Source organism: Fusarium oxysporum, chromosome 1 (genome assembly GCF_000149955.1).
Source record: "Fusarium oxysporum f. sp. lycopersici 4287 chromosome 1, whole genome shotgun sequence".
NCBI lineage: Eukaryota > Fungi > Ascomycota > Sordariomycetes > Hypocreales > Nectriaceae > Fusarium > Fusarium oxysporum.
This window is the reverse complement of record NC_030986.1, coordinates 1,382,084-1,396,925: the sequence shown is the minus strand read 5'-3', so window position 1 is coordinate 1,396,925 and position 14,842 is coordinate 1,382,084. Positions and strand designations below refer to the sequence as shown.

Below are 14,842 nucleotides of genomic sequence, written 5' to 3'. Positions count from 1 at the left end.
AAGGAGTGTCATACCGTTGCGCCATGACTATTCTGTCGAGACCAGATAGCCGGGGAGACAAAACCGAGAAGGGGTCTGTGTATGAAGGAGATGAAGATTTAAAAAATTATCGAGGGGTTCGCGAATCTTGGGTCCTCCCCCCTACGATACCCTGGTTGTTTTTCTTAGGTGTTCTCTTAGCTGATGACAGCGGTCTGGCTCATTGGATTGGGGAGGACGGAGGATACGTACCGATGGGCTGTCCAATCCCGTGTCATGGTCTGGAGCTCGATGTTGAATTTCGACTTGAGGACAAGTCAAGATTAAATTGATTTGTTGTTGAGATAGGCACTTAATTACGTATACAATGACGAGTATGATGATTTCACATTAGATGGTAGGCACAAGTGAGTCAAACATGGCACATGAGCTTGGAGCAGGCAGAGCTTCAGCACAGCTATAATTCCTCAAATAAGCGCGTGACAAGCATCACAATATCGATCTTGCATTCAGTTTTTGACTGCATTAATGTCATTTCGTATTGCTCTTAGATGCATGCAACTGTACGCGTACAGTACATATGCAAAGCAGTTGAATGCTAAAGATGGCTGATGCTATCCACGACTCTGTGCCGCCTAGATCCCCAAGCCCAGAGACTGGGTAAACAGGTATAATCATCCACGCCCGCGCCCTTTTATTTTTGCTCAGTTCCAAAATTCATAACATCGTACTGTCCCCTCAGTAAAATATCCGTCAGATGAGGTCATAACGTGCATTTAGTCAGACATCTTGGTGTCCTCGTTGGGGGGCTGGAAGTCCTCATCGTCTTCCTCATCCTCGTCGTCGGCAGGGTGTTGCTCGGCGGCCTTGGCGAAGTCAATTTGGGCACCTCGAGTACGGCGGCCCTCGACAATGTTGCTGGGGTCAATCTCCTCCAAGCCATCTTCCTCATCTGCGCGCGTGGGTTAGCTTGATTCACGGTCTAAGTGCTGCAGGTGCGTGTAATTACCAGCTTCGGGGACCTAATAAAAACAATGTTAGCAATTGTCGAGAAGCAAGTATCGGAGGGTGGAAGCACATACCTCCTCATCATCATCATCGCTATCATCCTCGTCATCCTCATCCATAGCAGTGTCCTCAGTCATCTGCTCAGCAGGAGCCTTTCCCTTTCCCTTCTCCTCGGCAAAGGTAGCGCCCTGGGCCTGGGAAGGATCCTGGGGAAGAGTAGCGTTGTTGTCGGCCATCGTTGCGGTGGTATTACTTTTATGAAAAATCAAGGAGTGAAAAGTGCGATGTTGTTTGGCAGCGGTGTGAATGCAAAAAGAGGTGAACGAAGTGGATGTATGCAAAGGTTGAAATGCGGCGCGAGATGCGGGTGCTGAGCTGCAAGTGCGACCCAGATCTTGTTCCCTTAATATCCATGGCAACCAGTGGAGGATGAGCTGATGGATCTAGCCCGATATAGAATAGTAGCTCTAATTATGCCAAGTCTCTCACGTGATCCGCTGGGGAACATATCAATCATCAATACTGGCTTCAAGGTTGATGGGCAAGGGGAGGCAAGAAAACTTAGGACCTCTTTTCTATATGATGAAAAGACTTAGGTAAGTTTAGTATATCTTTGTAAGCCTTTAGATCAGTTTATTATAGCATCCTAATTTATATTAGAAGTTTTCTGACTCATTGATAGATGAGAGTGTCCTTAAGAGCTCGTTCCCATGCCTCTATAACACGAGGCTGGATGTACATCTTCTAAGTGCTCTGCCATATCATAGACGCGTCTGTCTTGCGGTAGAAGAAGCCTGCTGCGATGCCTTTTTGTCCATTCTATAATGCAAACGACTGCAGCTTCGGCATACTAAGGGCAACCTCGCTAGCCGTGCATAGAAGTTCACTGATCTTATCGTTGCTCGAATAGGGAGCAAGCAAGGCGGAAGTCAGACTTATCGATTCTAAGTGCTGCCATGCACAACCTTTCTGGTAGGCCTTGAAGAAGTCCCAGGCATCGATCATGTATGGGACATGAAGCCGTGTAAGTCCGAAACTTCCGCGTGCGAGTGCTGCGGCAACTCCAGGATCTGCCATGAGACAAATATGATCGGGGGGGTATGGCCGGCCAGCACCATAGGCAAATGCGACGTTGCAGTCTTCGAAAAAAAAAAAAAGTAAGTCCTTGAGCTTCGGTGGTAATCCAGTACCGAAAGAAGATACAAACTCTATTAGACGCCAGCTAAATGGCGATAATACAGCTGCAGCACCTTCGCCGTAAGTTTCGTAGCCTTTTGTCCTTGACCAACTCTGCTTACCATGAGGTATGGGATGGTAGTTCCCCCAATGAAGGCGTGATGGTTCCCATACGAAACTCTCAAGTTGAGGAAGCTTCGCCAGCAATGCCTTCAGTGTCCAGGGGCGAAATTGACGGCGGGATTGACGGCGCAGGATGAACTTCTTGACCGCAGGCACCTCCGGGACTACCAGTTGCCGGAATGTCGTGTTCAACATTGCAAACAATCTTCCTAAGGTAGATATCCCCAGTACTCTGGTTCTTCAGGGCTGAAGTTGCTACGCAACCTTGATAGCCCTCGTGGCATAAACGAGTTGACATAATCGATTTCTTGGTTTTCATTTCCACCAAAGTGAGGTGCGAATACCAATAATGTGAGTCGCTTGGAGGCTGAATAGTGAATTCCAAGGTCAAAGAATACTCCTCGTTGAAGCCGCTCATGATGGGGAAGAGCTTTGAGATGGTGTCCCTGACAGCTGTGTGGTTTATCTTCTTGGTTTCATAACGCTCGTCTTCCAAGCCAAGCTGCTATCCATACGCCGGAAGTTCGATGTGTTGCCAAACATGCTGAATTAGTTCTCTGTGACGTCCACGCATGAGGAATTCGAACTTTTGGAAGGACGTTGAGTTTGACGCAACTCTTTTCCAATACGTTTTGTACATGAATAGCTCATCCTTGCACAAAGGGGTGTTTGGGAGAGTAGCACCTTGGTCTTTCTTACCTGACAATTTTACAATGCTATCATGAAATGAGCACTGCTTGTAAAGGAATGAGGAGACCCATAGATATGGTTGGGCTTGACACTCTTTACACGGAAAACGAACCCCGTTTCTGGATCATCCTCAACCTCATGGCCAAGATGATCACTTTCCTGTAGGCGCAGACACACGCGCAACTCACAGACCCAAATGCCTGAGTCGCCAATAATATAAGTCACGATGGTTTAAGGAATACGATTGGCATAAAATGATTGATTAGAGTCGTTAGTTTGCACATGTAAGTCTATTTCTCGTTTCCACCAGCCATCGACATGACAACCACGATAGCAATAAGCCACCAATACCTATTCAAATGTTAGCATTTAACTCTCTCATTTCGATTCAACAATACTCACTTTTGCAAAAGAGACTTGGGTTCCTCCTCAGCTGCCTTTCTACCATTTGGTGACAGCACAACCGGCTTGTTCAACTCAGGCTGAGCCCCCTTCTTCTCCGCGATAACAACAGCCTTGGGTCCAAAATCTCTTGTCTGGCCAGCATCGACTCTCACTCCCTTAAGCGCCACACTGCGCACATCGCCGCTCTCATCTACAGAGAGTAATATCGTAGGCGCGTAACCGCGGTCAAAGTTCTCCGTTGAGGCAGCAGTTGTACCAGCAATCCAGCGCGAAGACTTGGGGTCGTAGATGCCAACGCGGACGAGGGATGCAGTCTCGGGCAGCTCAGGGGCCTCGTAGGAGACGATCTCGGTGGAGACGAGTGAGGCGGCGTCGTAGGCGACTTCAGCTAAGATTTGAGGTTTCGAGGGTGAGGATAGAATAGGTTGGACATAAACTTGAGCAGTGCGCTGCTCAGCTGCAACGAGTACAGCGGCACAGATGGTTGATAGGAAGGTTGTGATCCTCATTGCGAGCAGTGGGCTATGATTCGACTTTGATTGGTGATGTAGTTGATGGATGGCGAGTATGGCAGCTCTGGAGCTTGGAAACGACACATGGGTACCTAGTTTCAGTATGAGGCGGTAGATTGTCGGCTAATTGATTTTCAATAAACAACGGGCATCTACACTAAGGTAATCGATATAAGGCAAAACAGGCAAAGTTCTGATCGGTTCGATCAGGAAGTTTTTAATCATGAAATGCAGATTGCAGTGAATGCTCATAGTTGAGTCTTAACGCTCTCATACAAAAAGTTTAACATAATACAAGCCTTGCATTCCCTTCCCATCCGTGTACCGTTTCAATATAATCGGAATAAAACCGCCCTTATCCCCAACGCCTGTAAATGCAGTGCTATGCAGAATCAACTCTTTTCCTCTCGTCATGGCTCCGTGAATGACGAGTTTCCTGGCCGCGCAGCCAGCTTGGTAGGGTAGTCCTAGAAATGGGAGGGATTGTTGGCCTCAATGCCAAATAAAGAACCAATTGGTGTCAAGTCTAATTGTCCAAAGGCTCATTCTCTCCATCTTCGGCGTCATCATCCTCATCTTCGTCTTCGTCGTCTGAACCATCCGATTCTAAAACATAGCCAGGGGTTCGTTCCACTAAACCCTTGTAGTATGCCACAAGGACTTCAGGGTTTGGAACAATTTTCCAATCGACTCGGTAGAGAAATTCCAACTCTAGTAATTTGAGTTCTGCTACCCGAACGCCACCGACCCTAGCATAAGTGGTGTTGTTCCAGAAAGAGTCTGATAACCCTTTGGCAGCGACTGTAGCTGCAGTGATTAAAAATCGATGCACAGTCAACGTATTGATGGTGAATTCTTGGTACATGGCGCATAGCCGATCAATATAGTAAACCATGGCCAGGAGAAGCGGCGGTGTTAGGGTCGCATGTCTAGCCAAACGGTGGAGGTAATCTCGAACCGAAATTCCAGGTGCGGTTCTGTATCATGTTAGCTAAATCCATTTAATCCGAATGAGCAGAGCCGCAATCTACCTTGAGTGAAAGCGTGTCAATCCGCCATTCGAAATTCGGATGGCGTCATTCGTAGCGATCAACTCTGCCAACATATGCGCAACCAACTCTACCATATCCTCTATAGCACAGAGCTCATAACGATCTGGTAATACTTTTGGTGGCGGCGTAGCAGGTTTTGCACGTTTACTCGTCTGTGGTGAAGAGTTCGTAGCAGCAACGGCATCTGGGTTGGTCGGAGTGGGAGAGCTTCGACGTTTAGTTGGTGACACCCCGCTTAGTGCTTGGCCTTGCTGCACAGTCTGATCCTGAGAAGGGCGTGAGGGGGCAGGTGAATGTGCAGGATGCGCAGAAGCTTTTTGAGAAATTGATGACGGCGGTCGTTGGACTTCGGGTGAGCCATGTATACCAGAGTCATTCGCGACATACTGTCTCGGACGCTGTATTGGAGAAGACTTCATAGCGTCGGCGGACGATGGAGTGTCGGAGCGGGTAGAAGGCCGTCGCCGGAGAGCTGGCGAAGGCTTTGAGGAGTGCTGAGGGGACGACGTCGCATATCGAAAAGCGGTAGGCGAGGCATTGGCGGAGGCGGACAAGGCTGGAGACGTCTTCAGCATGATTTGCGGCGCATCGTCGAGCTGTCGGTTCGTCGGGACGGTTGAAGGATCGAGGGGTTTTGGTGCAGTTGAATTAGTAGTGTGCGATTGGCTTAGTTTGGGTTGCGTTGCGTTTTTGGTAGGGCTGAAAGGATGCGATGTTGAATGTCGGTAAAGCAAGACAAGGGTCTTTCAAGATTGAAAAATGGCAACGAAGGAGTTGAAGTTGGAGGTTGAACTCAATACGGTAGATAAGTCAGGTATGGGGTTAGTGGAATCGCGAATTAGATCATGGCGTTTGATCGATTCCATCCATGTGGGCGCGACACTGGCGCAATCTGCAGTGTCAGGAACTGCGCTATGGACAAGAACGCTCACCGAAGGATACCAAGCTAGAGAGTTAGCAGAGATCCTAAAGTGGCCTGGGCTGTTCAAGGTGGTATGGATGGTATGGTATGGCACGGTAACTAGAGGGTGGTATGGTATTTGAGAGAGTGGCTGCTGTTTGTCAGATACGGTACGACATGTGCACAAAGAGTTTGGGATGACGAAGGTGGGCTAGCAAGCCTAGCATTGGTAGGTGAAAGTGAGGTGAGTGGGTAATAAATCAACCGGACAAGCCCGGGGCCGGGGGGTCCACAGGTCAAGATATGGGTAGCGGATGTTACAGCACGTAGACTTTTTTAAGCAACTGTACAACTTTGCTCTGGATGGAGACCGGACCGCGCTCTCACTCTCTCAGGTCGGCTGCCCTGCAGAATTTCTCTCCAGTGGAGGCCTGGTTGTTAGTCACTGGCTCAACGGCCTAGCTGGCTCATCTGCTCACTGGACGAGGCCTTGGCAGACCTTGGCAGAATGACTCGGGTCGGATGGCAAACTGAACAGCAAATCTTTCAATTAGGTCCAGGCCCGAGATGGGTGAATCTTTTCTCAAAGCTTGATGATTCCCCCTCTCCAGGGGTCTCAAGCGAGAGAAGAGGCCTGAACCAACGCCAGCCACTAATTGGGTGATTGGTTAGATAGAATTTGCATGTATCTCTTGACCACGGCGAATCCTTCCTGGTGTAACAATGGCGTCAGTGTGTGTTTGAGTAAACCGGATCCAGCTAAAGGCAAGTATCATGACTGTAGGCAGAGTGCTCTTGTGATTGATCATTGACCTCTTCTCAAAGCAATATCAAGTTCCGGGACTGTGCACTCAGCCATGGCATGGCATGATCAGCACAATAGCAACACACGGCACATAATGAGGATATACCGCTAAAGCACTAGACCACTAGTTAGACACCTTAAAGGTCCCTGCTTAGACAAAGGAGGTTTACGTTACCCCAGATGCACCTCATTCCCCAGAAAGAGTCTCGTACAGCCTGGTCCTGTATTTCGACGTTCGTGAGCCACTCAAACCACAACGTGGACGGAACGACAAGCTGTCAGAGGTTGGAGCATATCACCATAACCCAGATCATCGCTCAAATGCCGCGAGCGGATCATTCCAAAATTGGAGCTCGGTGAAGGATAGATTGAGTGTGCGGAGACGTTGCGATATCGTTGCTATGAAACAGTCGGTCTAAGATGTTAACGCGGCTAGCTGAGATGAAAGAGGAAGGTTTTATAGTGTCGTCTCCGAGGCGCCTCCGTTGTGGGTTTGATACCTGTCATAAAATTAACAGAAATTGATTGAGTCATTACGAACACGGTCGACTATCAAGACACTTCTTTTATGATGAGACAATATGGAAGATAAACCTATATTCGCGCATGGCATCTCGTAAATGTCATTTCGTTTCTTATTCAATTCGACTCGATGCTGAATTGAATTTATTGGTATGTGAAACTATGATCCAGGCGATCAGAGGTCCTCATAGTGCATCGCCAGTATTGATGCCTTTCGAATCCACCAAGGAAAGGCCTTGCTAAAGTTCTCGATAACGATAGCTCCATGGCTATCTATTATTTATTCTGCGGTTCAAACAGTGGTTGTGAAACCAGCGGCTATCATGCCAAAGTGGTAGATTGATGTGGTACAAATGGATGAGAACATCGCCCTTTAAACTCTGTAGTCAGAAAAGATGGCACTTGAGCTCGAAATATTTTACTTCTTTGAGGCTCTTATTTAATTAACGGTTACAATTCACTTCACTGCATAAACATCAGTATGGTAAAGGTAATTGACTGCTCAAGCCCTCCCAAGCTAAGTCTTGATCAGGTCAAATTGTCCCACGTTTCTCAAGCAGTAAAATAGACAGAAACCGAGCTCCACGTTTCTTAAAAATGCAATCCAGTTACACAAAGCCTTATAAACTCGGCTGAAACCTATGAGTTTAAAGGAAAAACCAAATCAGACAAGCTAGAAGAGGACTCATGATAGCTTCAACATCATGTCTTATACCAGGCTCAACACCAAGTGGCTCACGACCAGCTCTGTGGCTGCTCAAGCCACAGTGCTATTCGATCAATTTCTTTATCACTGCGATAAGATAGAAGCACGTGCCATCTTTCGGAGTCCGCCTTGCTTGACGTGATCTACGACGCCATGTTTCCCCGGACTGGCTTTGATAGCAACTCGCTGTTCCTTAACGGTTGACGATTTGAATTTCAGTAGCCTCGAAACCCAATTTCCTCACTTATCGTATCGTCATCGACCAACCTTAATCACTTGTTCCCCGATTCTTCTCTTCTCAAACAAGTCCCAGGAGTTATTATCGCATGTTGTTTCATTGGATGTGAAGGCGTCAACATCACTCAGTGTCCTCGGTTTCTAGGTTCCCCCCATTGAATAGCAGCCACAGCTACGTAATTCCGTCCAGCTACATATAAAATCCCTTTTCGGCGCCGTTCTTTTGCGACTCCGAATTCCTCAGCCGATCTCGTTTTAATACAAAAACCCGTCATCATGGCTCGAGCGCAAAGCCACCCGATTCTGGCTCAGTTGCGAAACGCTAGAACATTGCCCGAGCAAACTGACGCCTTACGAGCTCTCAAGAATGAAATTATCGGCCATGTACAAAGAAAAGAGCAATGGATTGGCTTGGGTGTTCTTGAACCAATTGTCAGAACATTGGCCTCGGCCAGGTCACCAGCGAAGCCAAATGGGAAGGACTCTCGATATCCTTTACTACAGAGGCCGTTATCGGAAGATGAGAATGTGAGGTTACAGGCGCTTCAACTGGTGGCGAGCTTTGCGAACGGTATGCTCTCAACAAACTGCTCGACATCGCCTGGTTATAGTTACTGATGGACATGATTAGGAGGACCTGCTTTCCTTGCGCCCCTCCATGCGGCACGCGCAATTCCCTCCCTCATGGCCAACGTATCGCCGTTCACCAACGCACCGCAACTCGTCGTCGCGGCCCTCAAGGCATTGACTGACATAGCTGATGCTTCTACCCTGGCGGCGCCATCTTCGCCCATCGATGTCGAATCTCTAGCGGATACCGTGTTCTCTGTCCAATATCTCGATTCGTTTGGGGCAATGCTTTCTATCACTTCTACGAATATCCTCCTACAATCTCAAGTTTCGCTCGCAGCAGGCTTGATATCTCGACTTTGCCGTGAAGAGCGCCATCAACAAGCTTTGGCAACATCCGGAGTATTAGATGCGTTAGCGACCCGTTTAGCAAGCGTTGCGGTCCTTCGTGGAGAGGTTGTTCCAGGAGCTGACGCTTCGGCAAAGAACGATGGGCTCTTTGAAGCTTTCCCCGAGCCGGCACCCCAAACATTAAGATTGGATTCGATACTTGAGGCTATCGGTGCTATTCTGGGAGATTCAAAATATCGGGCAAATAGACTGGCAAACTCTCCTTCTATTCTTGCTGTCTTCCCACCGATCAAATTTGAGCCTGCAGGAAACCCAGACATCGAGCAAACAGGCCCTAACAGCACGCGTCAGCATCCAGTGACTGCGATGGAGTATATGCTTCCGATCAACTTACCCCGAAACCAATCTACATCCCCCTACGGCTCCGTACCACCAGGTGGCTCTTCAGATTCGCAATCATCTAGCCGATCTTCTCTGAGCAAGTTCAGCTCGTCTGCTATATGGGATTCGCCTCGATTTCAAACCACGGGCTCGAGTCCTGAAGATACAGAGGAGATTGAGAGCCCCTTTATTCCCTGGCTGGTCCGGCTCGTGAGGCGCTCAGGTGAATATGAGCGCCTCCTTGCCTCTGCTATTCTTGCTGCACTTATCAAAGGTGGAGTAGCAAGCAAAGGGTTGAGAGAAGCGAGCCTGGGACTTCTCGTGGTACCCCTTCTCATCCGCATGATAGCTAAAAACGACAAAGACGTCTCGGATGTGAATGAGGTCGACAATACGGTCAAACGCACTATTTTGGAGCGCGCACCAGTGGTTTTGGCACGCATGATTACAGACAGCGAGTACCTCCAGAAGGCAGCCTACGAATGTGAAGCCGTGCCTGTGTTGAGTCGGCTTCTCAAGCACGCCTACACTCCTGTAAAGGAAGGTACGCGGCCGCATTACTGGTCGCCTCATGCAGATGTCGATATGGAGGTTGAGAACAACTCCCCAGTGGCTCAACTTGGTCAGGAAGGTCAGAATGAGCTCCTGGTTCACCGACTCAAAGTGCGTGAAAGCACATTGAAGGCCATCGCAGCTCTCGCAGGGGGTAAAGAAGACTACAGAAAGGCATTTGTGGCTGAAGATGTGGTTTCCTACGTTGTCGAGTCCCTTTCAGAGTATCCTAGAAGACCGCAGAGTGCAAAGGAGCGAGGCTCAGAAAAGCCAAGCGCTGAGACTACTAGAAAGGGAGAAACGGCAGGATATGGTGCCAACCCTGCTTCCGTGATCGTTGCCGGATGCCATGTTGTTCGAATGCTTTCGAGATCAGTCAGCATTCTACGAACATCCTTGGTTGACCACGGAGTTGCTCTGCCCGTCTTCCGCTTCATGAAACATCCAGACGTCAATGTTCAGATCGCTGCTACTGCGGCTATCTGCAACCTGGTCCTGGAGGTCAGCCCAGTGAGAGAGGTATGTTTGAGAAACCATTTTAGTGCGAGTACGGAAACTAATTGTCACAGCTTCTTGCCGAGAATGGCGTTGTGACTGTTCTTTGCGAGCACGCCCACTCACAGAACCCGGCTCTTCGCTTGAACGGATTGTGGGCACTCAAACACTTTGTAGATGCCGTTGGACCCGACCTGAAGAAAGCATGCCTTGCAGAGCTTGGATCTCACTGGCTACAGCAGTTGGTTTGCGAAGATACGGAAGACATGGCCTTGCAGCTGGCGAAGGAACGGGAAGCGTCGGGACTGGATATGGACGACGATGTGGATATGCAACCATCAGACGAGCCCCATCGGTGGATTTACGGATCAAACGGAATGCTTCGAGAACTCAACGCCGCCGACTCTTCAAGGCTGAGACAAGTTGAAGACAAGCTCGCAGCGGTGCGAGAATCCGAATTAAACCCGGTCCGGAGAGCACGGAATGACGATGTAGCGATCCAGGAACAAGGGCTGGACATGATTCGGAACCTGATTGGAAGGCCTCGAAGTGGTCTGTCGCCAGAGACAACGAATGAGACAACGGAGATGATCGACTTTTTGCTGCATGAATTCGGAAGCGAACGGCTATTCGAGATACTATCATCCAAACTGCGACCCAAGGTGCATCGACCTTTCTCCCGTCGAGTAACGAGTGGCCGAGAGCCCAGGATGTTCCACCCACAGAGCAAGATCATTGTGGCCGTTATATACATCCTAACGCATATCGCGGCGAGCATCTCACGACATCAGCAGATGATCATCGCGCAAACAGATCTTTTGAAACTTCTGGCGCAGCAGGCCAGCAGCAAAGATCGAGAAGTCCGGGTAGCGCTATGTCACTTCATCATCAACCTCACTTATAAGGATGACGATGGTGAGGCTCAAGCTTGTGCTATCAGGGCGCACGAGTTACGAAAGCTTGGATTCTACTCCAAAATGGAGGCTCTTACAAAGCAAGATGGAGATTTGGATGTGCGGGAGCGAGCAAAAACAGCAGCGTATCAGATAGAGCAGGCGGGATATTGAGGTGTGTCTTAGGGCAAGGTAATGGCGGAGAAAACATGGTGGTGTCGGAAGGCGTTGATTGGAATGGTGTGTTGTATACTAGACCACAAAGGCCATTGATGTAACCTATATTATGCTTCTTCTTGACTTAGCGTGGTTGAATAATGATATTTGATGGGGGGGGATTGCGGTAAGCTTGCAGTCGCAGTCACAATTTCCGTCGCATAGAGTCACGTTTCCTCGGGTGATATCATGGAATTAACGGCAGACGCTGTATCTGCCGGGGCTAAGAAGCTAAGAGGAGCAAAGGTGTATTGCTCGTGACTGATATGCTACAAGGGTGTCTGAATGGCCTGGATCAAGTTCATGACGGAGGGTTGCCATGCAATGAAACGTGGAATGACACGGTGAAGGGAGAATGACGGTGGTTCATGAAGAGTATCAGTACATTATCACCACAAGAGAAACATCATCATTGAAAAGGAGGAATCTCGATACCCAAGAGCCTAGATATGCGAATACGTAGTAGATGTTGGGCGCGTGATGTGTTGCAAGAATAAGGTAGATGTTGAAATAACCTTGTGTAGACATGCAGTCACTTTGACGTCAATTAATCAACCCTGTCTGTGTAAATGCTCCGGCCTCAAGCGTGACCTCTCCTTCTTGTGAGTCTTCTTTTGGATTCTGCAGGGTCGAGGCCACGGCATGGAAAGGGATCGACTGTAGGGTTTAGTATATGGAAACACATGACAACTCGGAAGCGACGGGATTAAACGACTTGACATGATAGTGGCATGACATGATGTTTTTCTGGTGTTTGTCACTGTTACCTCGTTGTTGTTGGTGACGATGATTCACTGAGAATGATACTGAGAATCTAACTGACAAAAGTAAATCTTTCCATCAGATTCATGATTCAATATTGAATTAATCGCCAAGTTAAACTCATCGAGAGGTGAAAAGCTTGGCTGACAGTTCGAGCGTGTCATATTGAGCATCGCCAAGGATGTTTACATACCCCAGCAGAGCCTCGTCCATCCATGCACATGTAAGTACCCGATACGCAACGAGACTCTTTCACGTCATTCCCCAAGAGAAAAAAAGAAGAAGTGCAACGCTCTGAGGGTTGCTTTGCTTCTTCCCACTGGCCAATGGGATTGAACGGGTGATGCAAACTTGACCAGGTGGAATTAATGATTCCTCAGATTGGGTGAAATGTGGTGAGGCATCGATGATGTTCACTGGGTGATTAGATCTTGGGTGTCTTCTATATAAGAGTGTGTCTCCTCTCGCTTTGGGATTTCGCTTTTCGTTCTTCACTGGAGATATAAAAGCATACAAGTTCCCGATCAATTGTACAAGAGTTTGCCAAAAGTTATAAGGCTTCATTGTCGGTTGTACTCAATATGCCTGCTGTCATCTTTGCTCGAAACGATGCTCTCGACGTCAATCCCCAATCGGGTGACGCTCGTCTCTCTGATGCTGGTTCAGACTGGCTCTGGGCTGTAACAGCTATCTACATCGTCAGCTTCGTATGTCTCTCCTATTCTTACATCACCGCATGGCACTAACATACATCAGCTCGCCTACTTTGCTCTCAGCTTCAAGCCTCGCAACAATGAGAGAATCTTCCACTACCTCTTCACAATTGCCCTCTTCGTCGGGGCAATCGCTTACTTCTCCATCGCCTCTGGAATTGCCTACTCTGTTATTCCCACACAGCGTAACCTCGGCCGTGCTCTTTCATATCAGATCTACTTTGCCAAGTATATCAACTGGGTTGTTGCGTTCCCTATTATTATTCTGGCTTTGGGACTCATGAGTGGTGTGAGCTGGGCTACCATCCTGTTTAACATCTTCCTCGCCTGGATCTGGTAAGTCATTTCTCACTGTCGTGAACGCATTGGTAGTTTGATACTAACAACAGCAGGATCATCTCATACCTTTGCTCCGCATACACCACAACCTCGTACAAATGGGGATTCTTCGGTTTCGGCACATTCGCCTATCTCATGCTTGCCTTCCAGACTCTCCATCCCGGCCGAACATCCGCTGCTCGTCTGGGCCTATCTCGGGACTATCTCATGCTCGCAGGCTGGGTGAACCTCCTCTGGATGCTGTACCCCATCGCCTATGGTATCTCTGACGGCGGTAACGTGGTTGGTGTCACTGGAAGCTTCATCTTCTTCGGTATCCTCGACGTCCTTTTGATTCCCGGACTCGCTTTTGCCTTCATGTTCTTGTCCAAGCGTTGGGACTACGGTGCGCTCAACCTGCACTTTACGCAGTATGGTCGTGTCAATGCTGGCAACGGTGTCTTCCCTGAGAAGCGAGCCCCTGTTGCTCCTGCGGCTGAACAACCTGTTCCCGCCACTGCTACGGCTGCTGTCTAAGACGTGTAAACCATGTCTGAACTGACTGAGAACACCAGCATCTGCTTGTTGGACGCAATGATGAGTGCGTTTATGAATAACGTGACTATGAGGACACTCGTTTAGAATATGGTTATGGGAGGAAATAATGGTGAAGACATTGTGGAGATATCATACGAGTCGGATTGTTTTTGAGATACCCTCGTTGAACGGGAGTTGGATACCCTTTGGTTGTTGATGTTGTTGGCATAACTTAATAACTAATCACCGCTAATATCGTCATTCTCTCATACTCGTACTGACAACTGGAAGTCATCATCTGAAGAGATTATCTATAGAGTTTCTATTACAGAAATAGACAACCAAACAAAGACACTCATTACTATCACAACCCAAGCTATCATAATCACTATAGAAGGCGTTCCATGTACTAGTTCTCATCAATAGCGACATTCATCAATCGTGATCCTTCGATTTGGGAACTACCCTAAACCAACCAAATCAACACAACGAGGTGAGCACATGTCACTCCGGAACTTCCAATGCAGCCAAAGCATCTTCCCCTTTACACCTTCAATAAAGCCAAGTCTAGTCTATCCCTGCCAAGCGGTATCAACGTCACTTCTATCCCCACGACAAGCCACTTCGCTCTTTCGCGCTCTTGCGGTTGCCAAGCAACTATTTCTTCAACCACTACTATACGGTATACAGCACATCAATCAACCGGCACTAACCTGGACAGCAACTACAATAGACGCCATTTATTTACTGCACCTCTATTAGCTTTAAAGCTTCATGCCTAGCGTTTTCGTTACATCGTTCTTATGTTGTGGCTTGCGCAAGGGACGAGATAGTCACGCAGCTCTGAGACATACATACGCCCCGGGAAAAAGGAAACTGGTATGCCAGCTCCACGTGGGCAGGGAGTACTAAGTCTAACTGCCAGGGATTTGCCAGGG

The 14,842-nt window shown here is 48.3% G+C and overlaps 7 protein-coding genes across 13 annotated transcripts; 2 read left to right on the top strand and 5 right to left on the bottom strand.

Annotated features, from left to right (window-relative positions):
• Nucleotides 1-137: 137 nt before the first annotated feature.
• On the bottom strand, nucleotides 138-1,385 carry FOXG_11278 (uncharacterized protein). The gene is made up of 3 exons (XM_018390851.1): nucleotides 1,062-1,385; nucleotides 989-1,001; nucleotides 138-931 (listed from the first exon to the last, which is right to left on the bottom strand). The coding sequence occupies exons 1-3, from the start codon at nucleotides 1,221-1,223 to the stop codon at nucleotides 756-758; spliced, it is 351 nt and encodes a 116-aa protein (XP_018249395.1). The 5' UTR covers nucleotides 1,224-1,385; the 3' UTR covers nucleotides 138-755.
• A 346-nt stretch (nucleotides 1,386-1,731) lies between these two features.
• Nucleotides 1,732-2,064, bottom strand: FOXG_20498 (uncharacterized protein; the record flags this gene model as incomplete). The annotated part of the gene is made up of 2 exons (XM_018400781.1): nucleotides 1,732-1,793; nucleotides 1,839-2,064. The coding sequence occupies 2 exons, from the start codon at nucleotides 2,062-2,064 to the stop codon at nucleotides 1,732-1,734; spliced, it is 288 nt and encodes a 95-aa protein (XP_018249394.1).
• A 280-nt stretch (nucleotides 2,065-2,344) lies between these two features.
• Nucleotides 2,345-2,704, bottom strand: FOXG_20497 (uncharacterized protein; the record flags this gene model as incomplete). The annotated part of the gene is made up of 1 exon (XM_018400780.1): nucleotides 2,345-2,704. One exon carries the CDS (start codon nucleotides 2,702-2,704, stop codon nucleotides 2,345-2,347), a length of 360 nt encoding a protein of 119 aa, XP_018249393.1.
• Nucleotides 2,705-3,203: 499 nt separating this feature from the next.
• FOXG_11277 (uncharacterized protein) lies at nucleotides 3,204-3,956 on the bottom strand. Its single transcript, XM_018390850.1, has 2 exons — nucleotides 3,379-3,956; nucleotides 3,204-3,327 (listed from the first exon to the last, which is right to left on the bottom strand). Exons 1-2 carry the CDS (start codon nucleotides 3,888-3,890, stop codon nucleotides 3,267-3,269), a joined length of 573 nt encoding a protein of 190 aa, XP_018249392.1. The 5' UTR covers nucleotides 3,891-3,956; the 3' UTR covers nucleotides 3,204-3,266.
• Nucleotides 3,957-4,000: 44 nt separating this feature from the next.
• Nucleotides 4,001-7,543, bottom strand: FOXG_11276 (phosphate system cyclin PHO80). Of its 4 annotated transcripts, XM_018390849.1 has the most exons (5): nucleotides 6,827-7,092; nucleotides 6,758-6,767; nucleotides 6,326-6,689; nucleotides 4,925-6,277; nucleotides 4,001-4,870 (listed from the first exon to the last, which is right to left on the bottom strand). In XM_018390849.1, the coding sequence occupies exons 4-5, from the start codon at nucleotides 5,518-5,520 to the stop codon at nucleotides 4,420-4,422; spliced, it is 1,047 nt and encodes a 348-aa protein (XP_018249391.1). In that variant the 5' UTR covers nucleotides 5,521-6,277; nucleotides 6,326-6,689; nucleotides 6,758-6,767; nucleotides 6,827-7,092; the 3' UTR covers nucleotides 4,001-4,419. The 4 variants fall into 4 exon arrangements, with proteins under 4 accessions (XP_018249391.1, XP_018249390.1, XP_018249389.1 ...); XM_018390848.1 differs by having other exon boundaries at nucleotides 6,326-6,767; nucleotides 6,827-7,218; XM_018390847.1 differs by having other exon boundaries at nucleotides 4,925-6,767; nucleotides 6,827-7,218.
• A 159-nt stretch (nucleotides 7,544-7,702) lies between these two features.
• Nucleotides 7,703-12,140, top strand: FOXG_11275 (uncharacterized protein). Of its 3 annotated transcripts, XM_018390843.1 has the most exons (3): nucleotides 7,703-8,687; nucleotides 8,748-10,489; nucleotides 10,540-12,140. In XM_018390843.1, the coding sequence occupies exons 1-3, from the start codon at nucleotides 8,393-8,395 to the stop codon at nucleotides 11,530-11,532; spliced, it is 3,030 nt and encodes a 1,009-aa protein (XP_018249385.1). In that variant the 5' UTR covers nucleotides 7,703-8,392; the 3' UTR covers nucleotides 11,533-12,140. The 3 variants fall into 3 exon arrangements, with proteins under 3 accessions (XP_018249385.1, XP_018249387.1, XP_018249386.1); XM_018390845.1 differs by having other exon boundaries at nucleotides 8,748-12,140; XM_018390844.1 differs by having other exon boundaries at nucleotides 7,703-10,489.
• A 196-nt stretch (nucleotides 12,141-12,336) lies between these two features.
• On the top strand, nucleotides 12,337-14,794 carry FOXG_11274 (uncharacterized protein). 2 transcript variants are annotated; one of them, XM_018390842.1, is made up of 4 exons: nucleotides 12,337-13,043; nucleotides 13,093-13,385; nucleotides 13,442-14,397; nucleotides 14,626-14,794. In XM_018390842.1, exons 1-3 carry the CDS (start codon nucleotides 12,918-12,920, stop codon nucleotides 13,902-13,904), a joined length of 882 nt encoding a protein of 293 aa, XP_018249384.1. In that variant the 5' UTR covers nucleotides 12,337-12,917; the 3' UTR covers nucleotides 13,905-14,397; nucleotides 14,626-14,794. The 2 variants fall into 2 exon arrangements, with proteins under 2 accessions (XP_018249384.1, XP_018249383.1); XM_018390841.1 differs by having other exon boundaries at nucleotides 13,442-14,794.
• The last annotated feature ends 48 nt before the right edge of the window (nucleotides 14,795-14,842 follow it).

Excerpts from the sequence above, each read along its gene's own strand:
- FOXG_11278 (XM_018390851.1), bottom strand. The coding sequence starts at position 1,223 with ATGGCCGACAACAACGCTACTCTTCCCCAGGATCCTTCCCAGGCCCAG.
- FOXG_11277 (XM_018390850.1), bottom strand. The coding sequence starts at position 3,890 with ATGAGGATCACAACCTTCCTATCAACCATCTGTGCCGCTGTACTCGTT. Across the intron at positions 3,328-3,378 it reads CCCAAGTCTCTTTTGCAAAA|GTATTGGTGGCTTATTGCTA; the intron begins GTGAGTATTGTT and ends ACATTTGAATAG.
- FOXG_11274 (XM_018390842.1), top strand. The coding sequence starts at position 12,918 with ATGCCTGCTGTCATCTTTGCTCGAAACGATGCTCTCGACGTCAATCCC. Across the intron at positions 13,044-13,092 it reads CTATCTACATCGTCAGCTTC|CTCGCCTACTTTGCTCTCAG; the intron begins GTATGTCTCTCC and ends AACATACATCAG. Across the intron at positions 13,386-13,441 it reads ATCTTCCTCGCCTGGATCTG|GATCATCTCATACCTTTGCT; the intron begins GTAAGTCATTTC and ends TAACAACAGCAG.
- FOXG_11275 (XM_018390843.1), top strand. The coding sequence starts at position 8,393 with ATGGCTCGAGCGCAAAGCCACCCGATTCTGGCTCAGTTGCGAAACGCT. Across the intron at positions 8,688-8,747 it reads GGTGGCGAGCTTTGCGAACG|GAGGACCTGCTTTCCTTGCG; the intron begins GTATGCTCTCAA and ends GGACATGATTAG. Across the intron at positions 10,490-10,539 it reads AGGTCAGCCCAGTGAGAGAG|CTTCTTGCCGAGAATGGCGT; the intron begins GTATGTTTGAGA and ends TAATTGTCACAG.
- FOXG_11276 (XM_018390846.1), bottom strand. The coding sequence starts at position 5,520 with ATGCTGAAGACGTCTCCAGCCTTGTCCGCCTCCGCCAATGCCTCGCCT. Across the intron at positions 4,871-4,924 it reads TTGACACGCTTTCACTCAAG|AACCGCACCTGGAATTTCGG; the intron begins GTAGATTGCGGC and ends AACATGATACAG.